General features: G+C 41.4%; 1 protein-coding gene across 4 annotated transcripts in view; it reads right to left on the bottom strand.

The window, feature by feature from the left end:
* Window positions 1–26,112, bottom strand: part of MYO3B (myosin IIIB) — a 519,880-nt gene that overhangs the window by 105,349 nt on the left and 388,419 nt on the right. For all 4 annotated transcript variants that reach the window (XR_015147500.1, XR_015147505.1, XM_086357182.1 and 1 more), the window contains exons 29-30: window positions 24,794–24,895; window positions 14,215–14,314 (exon numbers count right to left, since the gene is read on the bottom strand). Coding sequence is in view for 2 of the 4 variants with exons in the window: in XM_086357182.1 (XP_086213308.1) it covers window positions 14,215–14,314; window positions 24,794–24,895 (202 nt within the window). In the remaining 2 variants the exon portion in view is untranslated. The remainder of the gene's footprint in view (window positions 1–14,214; window positions 14,315–24,793; window positions 24,896–26,112) is intronic.

Genomic DNA, 26,112 nt, shown 5'->3' with positions numbered 1-26,112 from the left:
CTAACATACAAGATCCTTCTTCCTGCAACAGTATTAGCATCTCTATCACCATCACACCACTTTTATTATTATATTTCAGATCCTATGAAAATAAGTTTGGGTGAAATAAACATATTACCTGCTAGTGAAACTAATTCAAACAACCATTTTGCCCTAGAGGGAAAAGCACAATTGAATCTGAGAATAGCATCCTTACCCTCCCAGGAGGAAGAAACTAAAAATAAAAGACAACAAGGTGCTTCCTGCCAGTTGGTAAATCCAATAAGCAAAGAAGATGCCTCAACCTGGCACTGGGCAGTTAACAGTCAGCCTGACTCCCTCCATTGGAGAATGGCCATGTGGTTCTCAGAGCTAACAGCTGCCAAGCAGAACCTCTCAGATTAACCCATAGGTGGTGTTGAACCACTTCCCATTAAGATATTTGCAAAGCAAACAAAAATGATAGCCCCATTCTGAGTGCTGGGAGCCGGCCAGGAGCTCTAGCTGTTCTTGTTGACACAAAGAGCTCTCCAGGGAGGGTCTGGGCCAGAGTGTGGAAGGCCACTCCTGCCTGCCTCTCCAGACTGTGTTGATCTTAAGCCATTAGAATCTCAGTATCAGGGGCTGTTTATTATCTAATTTCCCAATCACAGCAGTTGCTGGAGCTTTGTTTCACCAGAACTCTCTACTTCTCTGTCTCCCTGACCTACACCATTCATGAGGGAAAGAAAAAATTCAACTCTCCTCCTGTTATGTCTACTCATTAAGGAGACAAGTCTGAGAAGTTACTAAGATGCATACGGAGAGTGTGGCATCGCCACTGTCAACAGCTTCTGTGGCAAACACTTGTTAGGGTTCCTTCTGAATTTAAAGTAACCATAGCAATGCTAATGGGAAATATGCTTGCATATTTGTGTCCTACAGGTAGGAGCAAGCTGCTGTTTAATTCACAAAATACACTTAGAGCTGAAACACTAATATTTTTTCCTTCTAATCCAGAGGGTAAAATGAAATAAGGTTTAAAAGGCTGTGGACACATGCAAAATTAATCTTCTTTCAACCTGGAGGATTATAGTCTCAGTTTTTTAAACTGTTCATAAAGAATTGCTTTCACATAGAATTCATTTTTATACAAATATTGTTTCCTACAATATTTTCAACTTTAGCAAGTTTTCTTTTCTCAAGTTTCTTTTCTTTCAAAATAGCCTCCATATGCAAAGGTGAAAATGAAACGAAAGTTGCTCAGTTGTGTCTGACTCTTTGCGACCCCAATTCTCCAGGCCAGAACACTGGAGTGGGTAGCCTATCCCTTCTCCAGCAGATCTTCCCAACCATGGAATTGAACTGCAATTCACATTGCAAGTGAATTCTTTACCAACCGAGCTATCAGGGAAGCCCCATATGCAAACGTATTTTTTTGTCAAAAACTCATTCTGAGCTTGAATTGAACAAAGGTCTTGATGAGGATACAAGCAAAAGTTGACACCAGAAATGTGCTGAATTTCTAGAATTTCCTAAACTCATGGAATGAGTAATGCAGGAAGGGAACAAGGGATGGCAAAATGGTCAGAAGAATTTGTCAGATTTTGTCATTACTGGAAATTGTCCTGAAGTTGTCCTTTAGGTTAGAAATCAGAATGTTAGAGGTATTAATTCTATAGCGAGAGAGACAAAGAAAGAGAGATTGAGAGAGAAAGAAGGAAAGGGAGACAGATAGAGGTTGAGATTTCTTTAGAAAAAGTACAGGCATTATCATACTAAAAAAAAAAAAAAAAGGCTTTTTTAAAAAAAAGAAGAGAACTGCTTGACATTTACAGTATACAGTTAGAAAGCAGCTTTTTAGACTTTTGAAAATATCTTTTAGTTTTAGATGATGTTTCTCCAACTGTTGCTGGACCCAAGCTCTCTGTAAATGTGCAAGTTTTCCAGACAGAGAGTGAATCTAACACTACAGGCCAACTTTGCTGAACTCAAGACATTGTTTGCTAATGTTCTTATCATTTGCTGATGGCAAATATGTTTAGGGACAGATTAAGTCTGTCCACGGGTGATCACGTTAAAGATGTTGCTGGGGTGGTAGAGTAACGTCGTCTATCTGTAAGATGTGTTGGACATATCGGAAACTAGCTCTCATGCCAAACTGTCTAAATTGTTTCTGGACACGCTCTTGTCTTTGTCTGAGGTACCAGACACAAAAACATTGCCTTGAAGTGTGGGTCTCACACAGGGGTAGAGGTGGCCAGAGAACCCAAGTCAGACATGCATTCTAACATCATTTCTGCTTAACTTTATTACATGCTGGTTCCTGGCAACTGGTATCTTTAAGATATCAACCATAGATGGCTACCTGCCAATAACTAAGCTTCTAAAGAAAACACACAATTAAGCATCTTTCCAAACTCAGGGCTTATTTTTGAGCTAGGAAAGTATATCCACTACAGAATAATTACATAGTGTTAACAGCATCTCCCTTTATTTATATCGTTAGCACTGTTGACTTTTGAGAAAGTCAGCTTCCTACCTTATCAAAAATTAATTATTGTGTTCAAGCTAAACTCAAGATAAATAGGAAACATTTCTTAAGTAAAAGTAATGAAAGTTAGCTTTAGATCTAACAGAAATAAAAATTCAAGGAGCGTATATTCATTCGTCCATTCATCCATTCATTTTATTTTATGCGTATAATAGCTGAAGATTTTAGATTCTAGATTCAGTGAGTCGTACAGAAATAAATGACAGTTTCAGTGCTGGAGTTTATTATCTCATGTAGAATATAGTAATAATGGCTAACATTTCTGTGTACTTACTACATTCTAGGTAGTCTTTTAAAAATTTCCTATGGCTCATTCTCACAATAGCCATATGAGATAGGTACCATTATCAGAAATTTGTTTAACTTGCCCAAGTGACAAGTGTGTAACTTGTCACTGAACTACTTGGACACAGACCCAGGTGAGAAGAGAAAACAATCCGTCTCCAGAATCTGTAGCCTAAGTTGTTTCCTCTACCTTCACAGAGCCCCTAATACACATGGGCAGGAGTCAGACTCAGATGCTGGTGGGGCCAGGCCATGAACTAAGCAGGACTGTGAGTTACTCTCAATGGAACATAGCCTCTAGTCAGTTCTAAGTGGTTGCTGCTAGATACTCCAGCTTTCAGGAGCTATCAGAATTCTGAGTTGTGATATGAAATATTTCTATTTTTATATATTAGAAACATTGAGAATTTCAAAGATATTGTTCAGGTTAAAGAAAATATGTCTGCAGACCATATTCTATCCAATGACTGTGGGTGTGCATCTTTTAGCTTATAGAATAATGTCCATAATATCATGCAGCTTTTAAGGTCTCCCATATCCAGTTCCCATCTGCCTGATTCTGTATCATCGTTCTCCCTGCATCACAGCACTCCTACCCACACTCAGTCCTTATCCCACTGGACATCTCTCCCCAGAGCCATACCCGCCCCAACACCCCCCGTACATCCTGCCTCTGGGCCAGGGCCCACTCTATTCTGCCACCTAGGCTACTTTTCTCCTGGCTCTAGTCTGCTTCAAAGCACTGCACCATGAGACGCCTCATGGGTGAGACCTTGAAGGATGGTTAAATACCAACAGGTAAAGAAAGAACTGGCAAGGGAATTCTATTCAGAAGCAACAGCATGAAAAACTACACAGAAATAGGAAAACAAAAGATTTTGAAAACCATCAAACAATTCCAAATATTTTAAAAGGTTTTTGGCCCTGAGAATCTGATCCTATAAACAGAACTCTGATTACTGACATCCTGGACATCCACAGTCCTTCTAAAAGAGTTCTTTGCATAAGGATCACTGATGATTTAAGGTTTGCTGAAACAGTTCCGATAAATATTTATGTGCAGCCATAAGCAAATCCACAAGGAAAAATATAATTCAAAACAGACTTTTTGTTGAAGATCCTTGCAGCCTGTGATAAGGTTTCTGGCTTCAAAAAGGTTTTGAAAATACACGTGATCAATTACTATTTTAAACATCTAGAAACTCTAAGAAGGCGCTAACAATCACGGAAACTCTGAAAGTTATCATTTGAGGGTGTTGCCAATGAAACCTAGCTATATTGACAAGGGTGAGTCTCGGGCCCAAAATCAACCTCAGATTTATTCCTGAGGTAAGAACCAGGAACACAGAAAAGAAAATTTGGCTCTCAGTGTCAAGCTGAGAGTGAGCATTGTTCTAAAGTACTGGAATCCTCAGTGCTTATTTTAGATCACAGCACTAGAGCTAAACCAGAGGTCTTAACTTTTCATATAATGGTAGCTTTGCAGGAAACTTTTACATACTACTATTACTACTATTATTGCTACTACTTCTATCACCATGATCAACAATAGCTTGCCATCATCTTTTATCAGGCATTTATTATGTCTAGAACTGTGCTAATGCCTTTGTATAGATTACATCTAATCTTGTATAGATCTAATCTCAGATAACTTATTTTTAATTTTTTATTAATTGATATTGGAGTATAGTTGCTTTACAATGTTGTGTTAGTTTCTGCTGTACAGCAAAGTGATTTAGTTATACATACACATATATCCACTTTTTCTTAGATTCCCTTCCCATCTAGGTCACCAAAGAGCATTGAGTAGAGTTCCCTGTGATATATAGTAGGTTCTCATCAGTTGCTGCTGCTGCTGCTAAGTCACTTCAGTCGTGTCCGACTCTGTGTGACCCCATAGACGGCAGCCCACCAGGCTCCCCCGTCCCTGGGACTCTCCAGGCAAGAACACTGGAGTGGGTTGCCATTTCCTTCTCCAATGCATGAAAGTGAAAAGTGAAAGTGAAGTCGCTCAGTCATGTCCGACTCCTAGAGACCCCATGGACTGCAGCCTTCCAGGCTCCTCCGTCCATGGGACGAGGCAGGAGTACTGGAGTGGGGTGCCATTGCCTTCTCCGTCTCATCAGTTACATATTTTATATACAGTAGTGTATGTATGTCAATCCCAATTTATCCCACTCTCTTCCCCCTTGCTAATGATGTTTGTTTTCTACATCTGTGACTCTGTTTATGCTTTACAAATAAGGTCATCTATACCATTTTTCTAGATTCCATATATAAGTGATATTATACAATTATTTGTCTTTCTCTTTTTAACTTACTTCTGTATGACAATCTCTAGGTCCATCCATGTCTTATTTAATTCCTTTTTGGCTGAGTAATATTTCATTGTATATATGTACCACATTTTCTTTATCCATTTCTGTGTTGATGGACATTTAGGTTGCTTCCATGGCCTGGCTATTATAAATAGTGCTGCAGTGAATATCAGGCTGAATGCATCCTTTTGAATTATGGTTTTCTCTAGATACATGTCCAGGAGTAGAGTTGCTGGATCATATGGTAGCTCTTTTTAGTTTTTAAAGGAACCTCTATACTGTTCTCCATACTGGCTATACCAATTTATATGTCCACCAACAGTGTAGGCGGGTTTCCTTTTTGCCACACCCTCTCCAGAACTTACTGCTTGTAGATTTTTTTGATTATGGCCATTCTGACTGGTGTGAGGTCATATCTTGTAGTTTTGATTTTAATTTCTCTAATACTTAGTGATGTTGAGCATCTTTTTCTATGTTTTTGGCCATTTGTCTATCTTCTTTGGAGAAATGTCTATTGAGATCTTTGGCCCATTTTTTGATCGGATTGTTTGTTTTTTTGATATTGAGCTGCATGAACCATTTGTATATTTTGGAGATTAATCCCTTGTCAGTTGCTTTGTTTGCAAATATTTTCTCCCATTCCAAGGGTTGTCTTGTTTTATTATGGTTTCTTTAGCTGTACAAAAGCTTTTAAGTTTAATTAGGTCCCATTTGTTTATTTTTGTTTTTATTTTCATTACTCTAGGCAGTGGATTGAAAAGTATCTTGCTTCAATTTATGTCCATAAGAGTTCTGTTTAGATTTTCCTGTAAGAGTTTTGTCATAGTATCCAGCCTTAGATTTAGGACTTTAATCCATTTTGAATTTATTTTTGTGTATGATGTTGGGGAGTATTCTAATTCCATTCTTTTACATGTAGCTGTTCAGTTTTCCCAGCATCACTTCTTGAAAAGATTGTGTTTTGTTTTGTTTTGTCCCCTCTGTTGTGCACTAGGTGGCCATAGCTATGTGGGTTTATCTCTGGGCTCTCTATCCTGTTCTGTTGATCTGTATTTCTGTTTTTGTGCCAGTACCATACTGTCTCGATTACTGTAGCTTTGTAGTAATCAAGATTGCTTTGATTATTTGGAGTCTTTCGTTTTTCCATACAAGTTGTAAAAATTTTTGTTCTAGTTCTATGAAAAATGCCATTGGTAATTTGATAGGTATTACACTGAATTGTAGATTGTTTTAGATGGTATAGTCATTTTGACAATGTTGATTCCTTCTGTCCAAGAACATGGCAAGTCTCTCCATCTGCTTGTTTTATCTTTGATTTCTGTCATCAGTATCATAGTTTTCTGAGTACAGGTCCTTTGCCTCCTTGCTGCTACTGCTGCTGCTAAGTCGCTTCAGTCATGTCTGACTCTGTGCGACCCCAGAGACGGCAGCCCACCAGGCTCCCCCGTCCCTGGGATTCTCCAGGCAAGAACACTGGAGTGGCTTGCCATTTCCTTAGGTAAGTTTATTCACAGGTATTTTATTCTTTTTAATGTGATGTTAAATGGGATTGTTTCCTTAACCTCTCTTTCTGATCTTTCATTGTTAGTGTATAGAAATACAAGAGATTTCTGTGTATCAATTTTGTATCCTACATTTCTTACCAAATATATAGAAGAGCTCTAGTAGTTTTCTGGTAGCATCATTATATGTATAGTATCATGTCCTCTGCAAACAATAACAGTTTTACTTGTTTTCCAATTTGGATTCTTTTATTTCTTTTTCTACTCTAATAGCTGTGACTAAGATTTCTAAAACTATGTTGAGTCTGCTGCTGCTGCTAAGTCACTTCAGTCATGTCCGACTCTGTGTGACCCCATAGACGGCAGCCCACCAGGCTCCCCCGTCCCTGGGATTCTCCAGGCAAGAACACTGGAGTGGGTTGCCATTTCCTTCTCCAATGCATGACAGTAAAAAGTAAAAGTGAAGTCGCTCAGTCATGTCCGACCCTCAGTGACCCCATGGATTGCAGCCTACCAGGCTCCTCTGTCCATGGGATTTTCCAGGCAGGAGTACTGCAGTGGGGTGCCATTGCCTTCTCTTGAGTCTAACATGTCTAAAACTATGTTGAATAAAAGTGGCAAGAGTGGACATCCTTGTCTAGTTCCTGATCTTAGAGAAAATGCTTTCAGCTTTTCACCATTGAGTATGATGTTAGCTATAGGTTTGCCATATACGATCCCTATTATGTTGAGGTAGTCAGTCAGTTCAGTTGCTCAGTCGTGTCTGACTCTTTTCGACCCCATGAACCGCAGCACGCCAGGCCTCCCTGTCCATCACCAACTCCCGAAGTTCACTCAAACTCATGTCCATTGAGTTGGTGATGCCATCCAACCATCTCATCCTCTGTCGTCCCCTTCTCCTCCTGCCCTCAATCTTTTCCAGCATCAGGGTTTTTTCAAATGAGTCAGCTCTCTGCATCAGGTGCCCAAAGTATTGGAGTTTCAGCTTCAACATCAGTCCTTCCAGTGAACACCCAGGACTGGTCTCCCTCTAAGCCCAGTTTCTGGAGCGGTTTTTTTTGTCGTTGTTGTTGTTCATAAATGGGTGTTGGATTTTGTCAAAAGCTTTTTCTGAATCTGTTGAGATAATCATGTGGTTTTTACTTTTCAATTTGTTAATGTGGTATAGGGGAAGGGGACAACAGAGGATGAGATAGTTGGATGGTATCACCAACTCAATGGACATGAGTTTGAGTAAACTATGGGAGTTGGTGATGGACAGGGAGGCCTGGTGTGCTGCAGTCCATGGGGTCACAGAGAGTCGGACACAACTGAGCAACTGAACTGAACTGAACTGAACTGAATGTGGTTTATCATATTGATTGACTGTGTATATTGAAGAATCCTTGCATCCCTGGGATAAGTCCCACTTGATCAGAGTGCATGAAAAGTATTATAAACTTATTACAGGACAGACCTATCTACTCGATTGTGTCAGTGGGGCATGTGTGTGTATGCTCAGTTGTGTCCAATTCTTTGTGACCCCACGGATTGCAGCTCGCCAGGCTCCTCTGTCCTTGGAATTTTCCTGGTAAGAATACTGAAGTGGTTTGCCATTTCCTACTCCAGGGGATCTTTCCATCCCAGGGATCAAACCTGTATCCCCTGCTCTGGTACGCAGATTCTTTATCGCTGACCCACCAGGGAAGCCCTCCCTGTCAAACCGTGTTTGACTTAATGAACAAATTTGACTTATGAATGTGCTCTCAGAATGGAACTCGTTTGTATGCAGGGGACCTACTGTAGCTAAACTAAGATTCAATCCCAGGTCTGTCACTTGATTTTCTACTGGAAGAAGGTAACCCATAGCATCATAAGCATGTCATAAAAGAAGGCCACCACCCCTAGCTCCTCTCACACCTGCTGATATTTCTCCCCTGGTGTCATGGGGAGGTGGGGGTGTCTCTTAATATGTTAGTGCAATAACTTGGCCACAGGGGCAGGAAATGTGCACTAGCCCCCTGCGTGAGTGAAATGAAAGTGGAAGGAAAATTAGCATGGGAATTGAAGGGTGGGAGAGGAAAGGTGGGAAAGGGGACCTCCTCCAGATACTGACATGGAAAGAAAAGTTTTGTTTTGTTGAATCTTCTTAGCACTGCCACATATTTCTACAAGGACCCCCCACACAGTCTGTCAAGATATGTGGCAATCTGTACTTCACAGCCCACAGGAAAATCTGGCCCACAGTCAGCCCTGATGGGAAGGCTGTTGCTCTGGCTCATCAATTCTGAGGTCAGCCCAATTGGCTTCAAGCCCCGGGCCGTAAGGATGACAAACGGGAGAAATATGAGTCCATTTTCCCCTCTTGCAAAGTGCCAGCTCCCCTTGGGCTGTCTGAGTCATGAAGTTTCAGTCTCTCTTGAGCCTGAAGTGGCCAACAACGAAGCAGCTTCTCTGGGGGTGTGTTACAAGCTGCTGGGTAAAAACATCTGCACCAGCATGGTCAATCTGCTGCCTCCCTCATAGGGGCTTCTTTTTACACAACAACAGGCTAGCTGTGCTAAAGAATGTCAAATAAAAGCCTTGTGAGAGCTTTGCCATACGCAGGCCAAATTAAATTAAGGGGCATAATCCTCGCTATTGTACTTATCAGCATTAAAATGGAGGATTACCATCATGGGAACAAAGCCCCATGGCATAAAAGACTACTTCCATTCTGTCATTCACTGTACACAGTTACAGGCTTACACAGGAAGTGGAACAGAGGAGCACCGGGCCAACTACTGACTTGGACTTGCAACATGAGGTTTCTTTCTCCCCAGCCAAGTGAGCCCCGCCCCACCACGTACCCATGGGAACACCTTTCCCATGAGGCCAGAAGCTTTCTCCCAAGGTTGAGACCTGGAATTTTCTCCACCAATCACAGGCTGAGAGTTTGTTGCCCATCAGAATTTACTCCTTAGCTGGTTGTGATTCAAGATTTGTTGCAATGACAAATAGAGAATATAGAATTAAAAAAAAAAATACAAAAAACCCTGGGCTAGGCATTTGGAGCTGGGAGAGGCAGCAGAATGTACTGGCTAAAAACATGGGCTCTGGAGTTAGAGCTGAGTTCAAATCTTGACTCTGTCACTTTGCTGACAAGGTAACATCAACAGCAAGTCCCTTGTACTCTCTAAATGTCAGAATTTCTATAATATGCGCCTCTCCCACAGGATTAATATGAGGATTAAAAAGAATCATTCATGCGAAATCCTTAACACAGTGCCTAGGAAGTTGTTGCTGCTAAGTCACTTCAGTCGTGTCCGACTCTGTGTGACCCCATAGACGGCAACCCACCAGGCTCCCCCATCCCCGGGATTCTCCAGGCAAGAACACTGGAGGGGTTGCCATTTCTTTCTCCAATGCATGAAAGTGAAAAATGAAAGTGAAGTCGCTTAGTCGTGTCCGACTCCTAGAGACCCCATGGACTGCAGCCTACCAGGCTCCTCTGTCCATGGGATTTTCCAGGCAAGAGTACTGGAGTGGGGTGCCATTGCCTTCTCTGAGGAAGTTGTTAATGAATATCAAATATTAGTTGTTACTATTATTGTTAGAGACAGAAAATCCAGACTCAAACCCTAGACCTGCCATTTATTCTCTGTGACAGTGAGGGAACCCCATGCTAGCCGACTGGGGCAGGAGCAGGTAAATCTGATGCCTCCAACCCAGTAGTGGCCTCCAGTCCAGCATTTGAGAGCTGATTGAGTAGCCATCCCTGTATTCATCTGACTCATAGAGAACATCATGCAAAAGACTGGTGTGTGCATTCTGTGAGATAACTGTGAGGAAGACTTGCCACTGCCATAAATGTTGGGTGAGTCAGAACAATGTCCTCAACATGTCCTTGTCATTCTAGTCTCACAGTGTTTCTTGTTATGTCTGGGTCTTCCTTATAAACCCTTCCTTCTGATTTTGCCTTCCCTCCATCATTCCCTGTATGTATCTGTTCTGTCGCTACCTCTTTAGGATTCTTCTAGAACAGTTTATGGGTTGCTTCTCTAACCCCTTTATTCTTTGCTTACTTTCTTCTGCAGAAGCTGAAAATGCTCACCTTTCCAGCTTCCCTCGCTGGACTCCTCTCCCCTGCAGAGCCACCTCTGCAAATTTCATCTGATAAGATGTGAGAAGAGTGTCCTGGGGACTTCTAGGAAAGGTCTCCCTCATGACCAACAGGGAGAGACTCCTGACGATAGGCCTTCTCCATCAATCTCTTCCTTCCTTCTTTGGACAATGCCATGTGAACAAGGGATCCTTAGCATGCTGCTTCAGCTAACTTGTGCTTCTAAGTTCTGATGTGCTGGGATAGAGCGGCAAAGTAATGGAAGGAGTCTGTGTCCACATATCTGAGTGGCCAGCCCAGCACTGGAACTTCTGATTTCAGACCTGTTACCCTGAGGGGTCCTTGAATCTGCTGAGTTTTGTTACTTGCTGCTGGGAGAGTCACCACTGGCATGACCCAGCTCTCTCCTCATTATGCCCCGCCTGACTGCCTTAAGACTTCTTTCCTTTCAATCCCTGGGTTGATCCACAGGGCATTGAGGTAAACATCAAATACAGAGAGAAAGATGGGCTCCCACCTTCCCTAGGGCACGGATGACCTGAAACACTATCTGATGAATTATTCTGAATCCTGTTGTTGCCACCACCACTTAAAGATTGAGGGAGAACATTCCTTTCATAAAAATATGAGTTCTGAGGAGTGGTCTTGGAAGTCAGCCTGACAAATTTATTGAGACCCATTGCATGTACTAGAAACAAGAAGGAAAATTTGGCCCTTGCTCTTGAGAAGCTGAACTGCTGGCACATGGTCAACCACAACACCAGACAAAACATGGGGAGCCACAGAGAGTAATATACCAAAGTGGTCCGAGGACCCAGTCTGTCAATGTTATCACTCACAATGTCATAAAGAGTTTGTGTCAGAATACAAATCAGTTCAATTAGTTACCAAGTATCTTGTTTCGTTTGGCTGAGACTATACATGGGGGAGGGGGAGCAAGACTTCCTTGAAGAAACAGTAGCTTGATGTACATTAGGACACAACCTCATTTTCTTATGAACCAGCCCTTTGAGTAGTACAGTCATAAATGGACCATGATGGTTCAAGGAGTGTTAAGGAGAATTAAGGACTCTGTAGAGAAGAGAGATATGATGTTGTATCTTGATGAAATAGGTAAGAGCTGAACTGAAAGGAGAGGGCAGACAGAACAGAAGGAGATGCACTTGTAGGAACAATATGAAGTCTGACTCCAGGAAGCCAGAGGGTGCATAAAGGGTCACACAGGAGCTGAGTCTAGAGGACAAACTGGAGTGAGATAGAGAGAGGCTTGCAAAAGCAGACTGAGGAGTCTGAACCTCTTTTGGTCTGAAATAGGAAGCCACTAAAGTTCTTTGAGAAGTCAGAATATGCTTTAAGACAATTGATAAGGTGTTAGAAATGAAAGCTGATATATACAGAGGAGAGAGTGGAGAGAAACAGATAATGGTAGGTCTGGGCTAGGAGAGGATGCTAAACAAGTGATTGGAGGTGGGGTTAAGTGAGATGTAGGGATCAAAAATGAGCACCAGGTTTGAAGACCAGGTCACAGGAGAATGTGTGTAGCACTCATGGAAGTGGTGAGGTCTGGTGAGCTGGTGGAGGTCCTTTGGTGGGCTTTTCTGTTGAGGCTCTGGTGTATAGATCAGGAAATCTACGGGCAGCAGGAGGTGGGTGTAGTAGGGTGGAGCTCAGAACAGAGACCTGAGAATCATGCTGTCTCAGCTGAGAGTTGGTACCAGAATACACTAGTGAGAGAGGCTATCACCCAGGGAGAAGTGAAGAAAGAAGAGAGTCAAGGACTTGGAGAACTGCCTGTATTTCAAGGTGTGTGGAAGAGGAGCAGGATAAAGACAGAGGACATCTGGGAGAAAGAAGCTGAAGACCATGGTGCTGCCGAAACCATGGACGAGCACAATTCATAGAAACCATGGTCCATGGCACCAAGTGTTGCACAAACTGATGAATACAAGGCTCTCTTAGCTGGGAGCTAAGCTTCCCAAGACTGTTTGAGGGATGTGGTGAGGGCACAGATGATTTCGGGTTTAGAGAGGCAGGGGTTGGTGAGGGAATGAGGCAACCAAGCTGGAAGTCAGTCTGAGGAAGTCTGAGGTATAAAAGTAAGAAGAGGGAGGGACAGGGCCCAGGGAAGACTTTTGTTAGATGGAAGAGGAATCAGCAAATGGGGAAGAGGCAGCAGAGGGAGAAAGATGTGAAAGCCAAGGCTTGTCTGCCCGATGGTGGCAGGACCTGGAGAGCAGGAACATCACAGAGGTGAGCCAGGGAGAGCTCACCTGGGTGAGCAAAGGAAGAATGGACAGCTGAATAGAAGGAGCAGTTCTAAGGTAGAGGGAAGGGAAATGGGCATTGCTCACAGCACAGCCCTGATATTCTGAGTAAAGCTGGTCATCAGTGGAGGTTGATGGGAGTCAGGCTGGGGCTGGAGCCATTTCCCAGACTATATTCATTGACTTGCCCAAGATCACAGGGCTGGAAAATGCTAGCTTTAGGATCAGAACCTAAGTCTTCCACCTGCCAAGTTCACTGGTCTTTCTGCTGAAAGAAATTTTGAACTTTGTTCAAAATATGAGAGCATCTCTAATATGAGATACTAGGCCTACAATATTTCATCAAGTACCCTTATATGAGCTATTCTGACTATTAAGTACAATCTGCCCTCCATTTCTATGGGTTTTGTGCAAATCCAAGGTTGGTTGAATTTGTGGTTGTGAAACCCATGGATGTGGAGGGCAAACTGTACCACAACATTCTATATGTAAAGGACTTGAGCAACAGCAAAGTTTGGTATCTGTGGGGGCTCCTGGAACCATTCCCTGTGGTTACTGAGAGACAACCACAAATTACTTTAAAAGCAGCTCAAGCAATTTGAGACTGCTAGAGAAGTACTGAGGATTTAATTTGTCAAGTTTCAAATAAGATGTCTCAAAAAATTAAGAATTATTTTTAGAAGTTACAAATTAAGACCACCTCTTTTTCCAAAAAGATGCAATGAATTTTCTAATGGCCTGCTTACTTCCTCAAAATCCTGGAGTAAACTTTTAATGAAAATGATATACCCTTTTTGCATTAGCTTAAGCCCACAGTTTTTTGTCCTTTTAGGCTAGTCAGTTCTTTGGTGGGTGGGAGCTGTCTTGCGCACTGTAGACTGGGCAGCAGCATCCCTGGCCTCGATCCACTAGACATCCTTCACACAAACCCCCTGTGAAGAGTTGTGACAACCACACATGTCCTCAGAAGGAGAGCGGGAGGGGGCAAAAGTGCCCCCAGTTGAGAACCACTGTTTTAACTTACTGAGGCCAAATACAGGTTTCACTACGAGGAGAACCCACAAGAAGGTTGTAACCAGATTGCCCTGTAGATCAAAGACTTTTGCCCACAGACTAATGAACTTCTGACATGGGGGAATCTGGTGGGCAACACTTTTTGGCTCCACTCTCTCCAACTCACCAAAATAACACAGAGTAAGAAATACTTTTGCTTCATTGTCTGTTGGAATAAAATCTTACAGATAAGACTCACCAATTTTTCTCAGTGACAGGAGAGGTGCTTGAAGCCTCTGCATGGCCATTGCTGGATTCTGCTTGTGGGCTGCTTTTATGATTGCCAGAGCCCCTCAGAACTAAGAGAAAACAAACAAGTGCTTAGAGACTGAGGATAAATTCAGAGGTAGGCAGGGTTTGATTTCAGTAGCCATCTATTCTCTCTGCAGCACCTTGCTGCCTGTCATGCTACTCCCTGACTTTCTGTAACCTTTGTCTAGGACACATCATCAAAAGTGACTTCTTCCATGATGACAGGCCTTGCTTTGTCCTCAGTCCCAGCTGACAAACTGGATAAAATAACTCATCTTGTAGGAAACAAGCCACCTGTCTATGACAATAGATATAAAGAGTAGACAGGTTGGAGGCCCCAAGGTGAGGAAGTTGGTGAGCAGAACACATGAGCTGGAGTGGTGTGGTGCTGGACAGTCTTAGGAGTCCAGCTTCCAGTCCTGGCTGGGCTGGGCAGAGCTGCCTGTGGGTGAGGATGGTGGTCAAGAAATACCTTCACAATGTGTGTAAGCAAGTGAAAGTGTTAGTCACTCAGCCATGTCTGATCCTTTGCAACGCTATGGACTGTAGCCTGCCAGGCTCCTCTGTCCATGGGATTCTCCAGGCAAGAATACTGGAGTGGGTATCCATTCCCTTCTCCAGGGGATCTTCCCAACCCAGGGACTAAACCCAAGTCTCCTGCGCTGCAGGCAGATTCTCTACCGTCTGAGACAATGTGGGTAGGATTACTACAACTAGTGATTCATTTCAGGAGGAACTCAGTTCTGTACTGTGATTGAAGACAGCTCACTGAAGAGCTTCTCAAGAGTGAGAGTGACAAGTACAATTCCTCCTTTTATGACCAGGGCAGCTGTGACTAACTAACCATTGCCTTCTTCTCTTGAACTTTCATTCAGCTTCAAGTTCCTTTCTAACACAATGTTTCATGTCAGTGGTTCTCAAGGTGTTGGCCCCACATTATCATAGCTAATCAAAAACACATCACAGAAAATGTCAACATCACCTAAAAACTTGTTAGAAAATAAAATTCTTGGGCCTCACCCTGACCTAAATGAATCAGAAAGTCTGGGGGTGGAGGCTGGCAATCTGTGTTTTTAACAAGCTCTTGAGGTAATCAGGATTGATGTTGAGGTCTGGAAGACACTGCTCCAGATCAACAATTCTTAATCTTGACTGTACATTAGAATCACCCAGTAAGATTTTAAATATGCCTGAACCCAACTCCCAGAGATTCTGATACTGGTCTGGTGTGGGGTTGGCATCATTTTTAAAAAGCTCCCTAGATAATTTTAAGGTGTGGCCAGGGTTGAGAACCATAGTTACACATCATTACCACCAATCCATTAGGGTCAGAAGGAGACTCTGTACCTATTTACTCTCCTTATTTTAGATCATCTAGAAAGAGCCAAACCAAAATACAACCAATGAAGATAATCTACACATTTTTCAATTGTGACATAGTGTGGAAGGTGCATAAAATAGTGAAGGTTTCTGTTATAATGATGGAAAATATAACATGATAAAAATGGAGTGCATTAAAAGAAATATGGGGGAGGCGGTCCTAAGATGGCAGAGGAATAGGATGGGGAGACCACTTTCTCCCCCACAAATTCATCAACAGAACATTTAAACGCTGAGTAAATTCCACAAAACAACTTCTGAATGCCAGCAGAGGACATCAGGCACCCAGAAAAGCAGCCCATTGTCTTCGAAAAGAGATGTTTTATCAATGGTGCTGTATAGAAGGAGAAGTCTTGAGACTACTGTAAAAATAAGACTGAATACCAGAAGCAGGAGGCTTAAGTCCAAATCCTAAGAACATCAGAGAACTCCTGACTCCATGGAACATTAATCGATAGGAGGTCATCAAATGCCTCCATACCTACACTGAAACCAAGCACCACCCAAGGGCCAACAAGTTCCAGAGCAAGACATACCACGCAAATTCTCCAGCAACACAGGAACACAGCCCTGAGCTTCAATATACAGGCTGTCCAAAGTTACTCCAAAACCATTGACATCTCATAACTCATTACTGGACACATCATTGCACTCCAGAGAGAAGAAATCCAGCTCCACCCACCAGAACACCGACACAAGCTTCCCTAACCAAGAAACCTTAACAAGCCACCGATATAACCCCACCCACAGCAAGGAAACTCCACAATAAAGAGAACTCCACAAACCGCCAGAATATAGAAAGGCCACCCCAAACACAGCAGTATAAACAAGATGAAGAGACAGAGGAATACCCAGCAGGTAAAGGAACAGGATAAATGCCCAGCAAACCAAACAAAAGAGGAAGAGATAGGGAATCTACCTGATAAAGAATTCCAAATAATGATAGTGAAAATGATCCAAAATCTTGAAATAAAAATGGAATCACAGATAAATAGCCTGGAGACAAGGATTGAGAAGATGCAAGAAAGGTTTAACAAGGACCTAGAAGAAATAAAAAAGAGTCAATATATAATGAATAATGCAATAAATGAGATCAAAAACACTCTGGAGGCAACAAATAGTAGAATAACAGAGGCAGAAGATAGGATTAGTGAAGTAGAAGATAGAATGATAGAAATAAATGATTCAGAGGGGAAAAAAGAAAAATGAATTAAAAGAAATGAGGACAATCTCAGAGACCTCCAGGACAATGTTAAACGCCTGAACATTCGAATCATAGGAGTCCCAGAAGAAGAAGACAAAAAGAAAGACCATGAAAAATATTTGAGGAGATAATAGTTGAAAACTTCCCTAAAATGGGGAAGGAAATAATCACCCAAGTCCAAAAAACCCAGAGTCCCAAACAGGATAAATCCAAGGCAAAACACCCCAAGACACATATTAATCAAATTAACAAAGATCAAACACAAAGAACAAATATTAAAAGCAGCAAGGGAAAAACAACAAATAACACACAAGGGGATTCCCATAAGGATAGCAGCTGATCTTTCAATAGAAACTCTTCAGACCAGGAGGGAATGGCAAGACATACTTAAAGTGATGAAAGAAAATAACCTACAGCCCAGATTACTGTACCAAGCAAGGATCTCATTCAAATATGAAGGAGAAATCAAAAGCTTTTCAGACAAGCAAAAGCTGAGAGAATTCAGCACCACCAAACCAGCTCTCCAACAAATGCTAAAGGATATTCTCTAGACAGGAAACACAAAAAGTGTATAAACCTGGACCCAAAACAATAAAGTCAATGGCAACGGGATCATACTTATCAATAATTACCTTAAATGTAAATGGGTCGAATGCCCCAACCAAAAGACAAAGACTGGCTGAATGGATACAAAAACAAGACCCCTATATATGTTGTCTACAAGAGACCCACCTTAAAACAAGGGACACATACACACTGAAAGTGAAGAGGTGGAAAAAGATATTGCATGCAAATAGGGACCAAAAGAAAGCAGGAGTAGCAATACTCATATCAGATAAAATAGACTATAAAACAAAGACTGTGAAAAGAGACAAAGAAGGACACTACATAATGATCAAAGGATCAATCCAAGAAGATATAACAATTATAAATATATATGTACCCAACATAGGATCACTGCAATATGTAAGACAAATGCTAACAAGTATGAAAGGGGAAATTAACAATAACACAATAATAGTGGGAGACTTTAATACCCCACTCACACCTATGGATAGATCAACTAAACAGAAAATTAACGAATAAACACAAACTTTAAATGATACAATAGACCAGTTAGACCTAATTGATATCTATAGGACATTTCACGCCAAAACAATGAATTTCACCTTTTTCTCAAGCGCACATGGAACCTTCTCCAGGATAGATCACATCCTGGGCCATAAATCTAGCCTTGGTAAATTCAAAAAAAACTGAAATCATTCCAAGCATCTTTTCTGACCATAATGCAGTAAGATTAGATCTCAATTACAGGAGAAAAACTATTAAAAATTCCAACATATGGAGGCTGAACAACACACTGCTGAATAACCAACAAATCACAGAAGAAATCAAAAAAGAAATAAAAATATGCATAGAAACGAATGAAAATGAAAACACAACAACCCAAAACCTGTGGGACACTGTAAAAGCAGCGCTAAGGGGAAAGTTCATAGCAATACAGGCATACCTCAAGAAACAAGAAAAAAGTCAAATAAATAACCAACTCTACACCTAAAGCAACTAGAAAAGGAAGAAATGAAGAACCCCAGGGTTAGTAGAAGGAAAGAAATCTTAAAAATTAGAGCAGAAATAAATGCAAAAGAAACAAAAGAGACCATAGCAAAAATCAACAAAGCCAAAAGCTGGTTCTTTGAAAGGATAAATAAAATTGACAAACCATTAGCCAGACTCATCAAGAAACAAAGGGAGAAAAATCAAATCAATAAAATTAGAAATGAAAATGGAGAGATCACAACAGAAAACACAGAAATACAAAGGATCATAAGAGACTACTATCAGCAATTATATGCCAATAAAATGGACAACGTGGAAGAAATGGACAAATTCTTGGAAAAGTACAACTTTCCAAAACTGAACGAGGAAGAAATAGAAAATCTTAACAGACCCACCACAAGCACGGAAATTGAAACTGTAATCAGAAATCTTCAAGCAAGCAAAAGGCCAGGTAGACGGCTTCACAGCTGATTTCTACCAAAAATTTAGAGAAGAGCTAACACCTATCCTACTTAAACTCTTCCAGAAAATTGCAGAGGAAGGTAAACTTCCAAACTCATTCTATGAGGCCACCATCACCTTAATACCAAAACCTGACAAAGATGCCACAAAAAAAAGAAAACTACAGGCCAATATCACTGATGAACATAGATGCAAAAATCCTTAACAAGATTCTAGCAATCAGAATCCAACAACACATTAAAAAGATCATACACCGTGACCAAGTGGGCTTTATCCCAGGGATGCAAGGATTCTTCAGTATCCGCAAATCAATCAATGTAATTCACCACATTAACAAATTGAAAAATAAAAGCCATATGATTATCTCAATAGATGCAGAGAAAGCCTTTGACAAAATTCAACATCCATTTATGATAAAAACTCTCCAGAAAGCAGGAATAGAAAGAACATACCTCAACATAATAAAAGCTATATATGACAAACCCACAGCAAACATTATCCTCAATGGTGAAAAATTGAAAGCATTTCCCCTAAAGTCAGGAACAAGACAAGGGTGCCCAATTTCACCACTACTATTCAACATAGTTCTGGAAGTTTTGGCCACAGCAATCAGAGCAGAAAAAGAAATAAAAGGAATCCAAATTGGAAAAGAAGAAGTAAAAACTGTTTGCAGATGACATGATCCTCTACATAGAAAACCCTAAAGACTTCACCAGAAAATAACTAGAGCTAATCAATGAATATAGTAAAGTTTCAGGATATAAAATCAACACACAGAAATCCCTTGCATTCCTATACACTAATAATGAGAAAATAGAGAAATTAAGGAAACAATTCCATTCACCATTGCAATAAAAAGAATAAAATACTTAGGAATACATCTACCTGAAGAAACAAAAGACCTGTCTATAGAAAACTATAGAACACTGATGAAAGAAATCAAAGAGGACACTAATAGATGGAGAAATATACCATGTTCATGGATCGGAAGAATCAATATAGTGAAAATGAGTATACTACCCAAAGCAATCTATAGATTCAATGCAATCCCTATCAAGCTACCAATGGTATTTCTCACAGAACTAGAACAAATGATTTCACAATTTGTATGGAAATACAAAAAACCTCGAATAGCCAAAGTAATCTTGAGGAAGAAGAATGGAACTGGAGAAATCAACCTGCCTGACTTCAGGCTCTACTACAAAGCCACAATCATCAAGACAGTATGGTACTGGCACAAACACAGAAATATAGATCAATGGAACAAATAGAAAGCCCAGAGATAAACCCACGCACCTATGGACACCTTATCTTTGACAAAGGAGGCAAGAATATACAATGGAGAAAAGACAATCTCTTTAACAAGTGGTACTGGGAAAATTGGTCGATCACTTGTAAAAGAATGAAACTAGAACACTTTCTAACACCATACACAAAAATAAACTCAAAATGGACTAAAGATCTAAACCTAAGACCAGAAACTATAAAACTCCCTTAGAGGAGAACATAGGCAAAACACTCTCCAACATAAATCACAGCAGGATCCTCTATGACCTACCTCCCAGAATATTGGAAATAAAAGCAAAAATAAACAAATGGGACCTAATTAAAATTAAAAGCTTCTGCACAACAAAAGAAACTACAAGCAAGGTGAAAAGACAGCCTTCAGAATGGGAGAAAATAATAGCAAATGAAGCAACTGACAAACAACTAATCTCAAAAATATATAAGCAACTCCTGCAGCTCAATTCCAGAAAAATAAATGACCCAATCAAAAAATGGGCCAAAGAACTAAATAGACATTTCTCCAAAGAAGACATACAGATGGCTAACAAACACATGAAAAGATGCTCAACATCACTCATTATCAGAGAAATGCAAATTAAAACCACAAAGGTTCATTTCACGCCATTTCACACCAGTCAGAATGGCTGCGATCCAAAAGTCTACAAGCAATAAATGCTGGAGAGGGTGTGGAGAAAAGGGAACCCTCTTACACTGTTGATGGTAATGCAAACTAGTACAGCCACTATGGAGAACAGGGTGGAGATTCCTTAAAAAACTGGAAATAGAACTGCCTTATGACCCAGCAATCCCACTGCTGGGCATACACACTGAGGAAACTAGAATTGAAAGAGACACATGTACCCCAATGTTCATCGCAGCACTGTTTATAATAGCCAGGACATGGAAGCAACCTAGATGTCCATCAGCAGATGAATGGATAAGAAAGCTGTGGTATATATTACACAATGGAGTATTACTCAGCCATTAAAAAGAATACATTTGAATCAGTTCTAATGAAGTGGATGAAAGTGGAGCCTATTATACAGAGTGAAGTAAGCCAGAAAGAAAAACACCAATACAGTATACTAACACATATATATGGAATTTAGAAAGATGGTAACGATAACCCTGTATGTGAGAGAGAAAAACAGACACAGATGTATAGAATACTCTTTTAGACTCTGTGGGAGAGGGAGAGGGTGGGATGATTTGGGAGAATGGCATTGAAACATGTATAATATCATATGAGAAATGAATCGCCAGTCCAGGTTCGATGCAGGATACACGATGCTTGGGGCTGGTGCACTGGGATGATCCAGAGCGATGGTATGGGGAGGAAGGTGGGAGGGGGGTTCAGGATTGGGAACACGTGTACACCCGTGGAGGATTCATGTTGATGTATGGCAAAACCAATACAATATTGTAAAGTAATTAGCCTCCAATTAAAATAAATAAATTTAAATTAAAAAAAATAAAAGACATATGGAAATCAATTGTTTTTGTTTTGTCTATTCTGTGAAGAGAATGCTCTGATTTTATATTATTTGTTTGGTTCCTTAGGCATATTTATCTCTTGTGTAGCAGTAATGTGATTTTTTTTTCACTATTGGTGGTAGATAAGACCATCTGTTGTTACTATTATTGCTATAAACACCAAAAGGATAAAAAGAAAATTTTATATGGAACATTATTACATTTTTATTATTATATACATACACTCACATGCAAACACACATTATGACCAAACCATGAAACAACAATATTAAAAGAAGTGGGAAGCAGAAATCAAGAAAAATAGCTGCAGCCTTTTAGAATTTCACGAACTGATCCCCTCTCCTCCCTTCCCTGCCTTCTCTTGATTGATCAACTCCTCTGGTTAGAGGACCAGGCAGGCTTCCCCCTCCTGGAGATATTAAACATTGTTTGACCCAAGCTCACTTGTAATACCATGAGAAGCAATATAAAAGTGAGAAATGATATGAAAAGAAAAAAAAGAGAAGCCCACTTTAGGGACAAAAATATCTATTTCCTTGTTAAGAAGGAAAATCAACAGAAATCATTTTTAATCTTGTTCTCTGGCCCAATTCAGCAGCACCAAGGGCTACCACGCCCTGACCAAAGCACAGATGGTCTTGTCCACATAGGAGGTTGACGTTGTTGCTGTCTGCATCTATTTTGAGATCCTCAGTATGAAAATGAGAGATAGCAGTTTAATAGCAATTCAGAGAGAAAGAAGCACAAGCAAAGCGAGGACGACCATTAACCCCATTTGGTTTGGGCTCTCCTTATGAAGGTGCTGTGTCCACGGCCAGGGAGAGGGGAGGCAGTGACGCCTTTGTCTGACACTTAGCAAACGCCCCCAGTTACTCTGCCCAGGCTTCCAATAAAAACCCATAGAATTTCTGATCATGTAATTAAAGGGAAAACTCATTCCTGCTTCTTATTCACTTGCACTTCAGTCATCAAAATATTGATTTCTGAGAGTTATTTGAAGTTTAAAAGCCAAATAGAAAGGTACAGAATATTCTTATTAAAGATTAGACGAAGTCTGCTCCTCTGTCCTGCAGCTTTGTCAGAAGAGCAGTGACAAGGATTTGAGTCGAAGAGATAAACTTAAATCAGAAATGTTGTACACCTGACACAAATATAATGTTGTAGGTCAATTATACCTCAACTTTTAAAGTTTTTGAAAAAGTTGGCTTAAAGCTCAACATTCAGAAAACTAGGATCATGGTATCTGGTCCTATCACTTCATGGGAAATAGATGGGGAAACAGTGGAAACAGTGTCAGACTTTGTTTTTTTGGGCTCCAAAATCACTGAAGATGGTGATTGCAGCCATGAAATTAAAAGACGCTTATACTTCTTGGAAGGAAAGTTATGACCAACCTAGATAGCATATTAAAAAGCAGAGATATTACTTTGCCAACAAGGGTCTGTCTAGTCAAGGCTATGGTTTTTCCAGTGGTCATGTATGGATGTGAGAGTTGGACTGTGAAGAAACCTGAGTGCCGAAGAATTGATGCTTTTGAACTGTGGTGTTGGAGAAGACTCTTGAGAGTCCCTTGGACTGCAAGGAGAGCCAACCAGTCCATCCTAAAGGAGATTAGTCCTGAGTATTCACTGGAAGGTCTGATGTTGAAGCTGAAACTCCAATACTTTGGCCACCTGATGTGAAGAACTGACTCATTTGAAAAGACCCTGATGCTGGGAAAGATTGAAGGTGGGAGGAGAAGGGGATGACAGAGGATGAGATGGTTGGATGGCATCACCGACTCAATGGACATGAGTTTGAGTAAACTCCGGGAGTTGGTGATGGACAGGGAGGCCTGGCGTGCTGCAGTCCATGGGACGCAAAGAGTTGGACATGACTGAGCAACTGAACTGAACTGAATGTTCATAGCAGCGCTACTCACAAAGCCATAACATAAAAACATTGAAATAAAATGAAAGAGCATTTGATCATCAGGAGAAAAAAAAAAAGAAAACAACATAGCAGGTGTTGTAAAAATGCCTTTGGGGTCACTCAGGCAACAAATGAGGTTTGTGGAGAACCAGAAGATGCACACCCAATTTGAAAACATTTGGGTTCAATGTTTTCTGTTAAAAAAAAAAAAAAAAGTTGGTCTGGCCAAACAAACCATACCTGTGTGTTGATTACAACAGGAAGACCTCCTGTTTCTGACATCTGCTAGGGAGAACGGATCTAGACTGTAGGTCTGTAACATCTAGACAGCCTTCTTTTGAAACTGAAGTGTCTCCCTGTCTCACCTCCAAGCCTCCTCAAGTTCAAGAAATACTGCTGCTCCTGGGGCTCCCCCTCTTCTCTTTTTTCCCTCTCCCTAACCTCCTTGCCCCGAGGTGAGGTTTCAGTTGTGCATTTTCTTGAAACCTAGGCTGGGTTGCAGATTCCAAAGAAGCAGGAAGCACCTGGACCTCACTGCTGGGCCTGGAGTTACACTGTACCTCCAAGCTCTATGGTGAGATTCAGGGCAACTCAGCCTCACATTTCATACATGTGAGCATCAGCATTAAAGGTCGTATTTTTAAAATCATAGCTGCTTCTTCAAGCAGAAGTTCAGGGACCTTCAAACTGAAAAAAAATGGAGGATTCTAATATCTTTTAAATGTTTGAAAACCATTGATCTAGTCCAATTCTCTCATTATACAATGATGGTAATTAATGGAAGGCTTAGACTAGATACTCAAGTTTTAACTTCTTGTCCACAGTGTTCCTTCCCCCTATGGATGTGCTCAATGTATCAGTGTCAGGATCATAGAAAGATAGTCCTGAGAAGCTAAACTTTCAAAAGGTCTTAAGGTAAATAAGATAGAAACATGTCAGTGTCTGCTCCAAGAAGATGAACTGAAGGGAGGTAGTTGGCAAGAGCTGCCACTGGCCCATCTTCCCCAGTGAACAGGTAACTGGGCACCCAGACAGCTGCAGAGGTGTTGAGCACCAGAGATAAGGGGCTCCCCTGCAAGACTGCCCCTGAACCTAATCAGCTGTCACCTGTAGAAAAAAAAAAAAAGTGCCAGACAGAGGGATCACATCAGGTGATCATTTCCAGCTCTGGAATCTTCTCTGGAGAGTCCATAAATAAAGGACACCCATCCCAAACTTCTAATGACCTCACCTTTGTGGTCACCAGGCTCGCTGGAGAACTGACCCTGTGCAGTTCCACTGCGACCCCCTGTGATGGTGGGCTGTGGATTACTGCTTTGGTTTGAAGGGCACCCTGTGGAATGAAACAAAACAGCATCTTTTCAAGGTTATGCCCTCCACCTGGATGAATTACCAAAGTGGAGGATACAGCATGGCTAGGGACATCCACATTTTTCTTATGGTTTGAGGCTCTGAGGTGATGAATCTCAGCCATGGATTTGGAGCTTATTTTGAAGAGTTAACACAGGGTGGTTGTGAAAGGGCACCAGTATAGGGAACAGGAGACTTAGTAACTCTCCTGGCCGGACTCTGTACCAGCTTGGTGACATGGGGGAGGTTGGGTAACCTGTCTCATTGATTGCATTGGTCAAATAGGGAGTTGGGTGACCGAGGTCATGAGTGCAGCAGGTGGGGGTTCCAGATGTGACAGCTGGACAGCATTCCCATTACCTTTCAGCGGTGCCACCTGAAGAGAAAAAGAGGGATGAGGCCTCCTCTGTCTCTCCACATGTCTACCCTGGGGCAGGCCTCTCTCTATTCCTTTTGTCTTTCAGTCCTGTTCACTGACCTTTGTGGGTCCATGGTCAATTATGCTGTCATGGAAAAGACAGACTACACACTATCTTTAGTGGCGGAACATCACCAGTGCAGTTTTTCATAGTCCAGTTAGCATACTTCAGTAACTACAGTTAACTTACTGCAAGGAGATCCAACCAGTCCATCCTAAAGGAGATGAGTCCTAAAAGAGATCAGTCCTGGGTGTTCATTAGAAGGACTGATATTGAAGCTGAAACTCCAATACTGTGGCCACCTGATGCGAAGAGCTGGCTCATTTGAAAAGACCCTGATGCTGGGAAAGATGGAGGGTTAGGGTAGGAGGAGAAGGGGATGACAGAGGATGAGATGGTTGGATGGCATCACTGACTCAATGGACATGAGTTTGGGTGAACTCTGGGAGTTGGTGATGGACAGGGAGGCCTGGTATGCTGTAGTTCATGCGGTCGCAAAGAGTTGGACACAACTGAGCAACTGAACTGAACTGAACTAGCTTACTTCACAGTGATAAACATCTAAAGACTTCTCTACCAAGACCACTAATGGCTTGGGTGAGAAAGTGCTGCAGGGATGTTCCTGGCTGTCCCAGGTCTTCTTCCATGCTCCATGATCCACAAGGTCACAATGGGTTGAAAATGTTCCTACATCTCAGACCACCTCAGGTATCTAGAGAAGCCAGGTTCTTTCCAAATAGACCCCTTGGCTTTAGAAGCAACTGTCCTGCCAGCGGGGCCC

This window comes from Bos grunniens, chromosome 2, assembly GCF_055505025.1.
Source record: "Bos grunniens cultivar Pamir isolate PY7600 chromosome 2, Bosgru_T2T1.0, whole genome shotgun sequence".
NCBI classification, from domain to species: Eukaryota; Metazoa; Chordata; class Mammalia; order Artiodactyla; family Bovidae; genus Bos; species Bos grunniens.
This window is presented reverse-complemented; position numbering and strand designations above follow the sequence as displayed.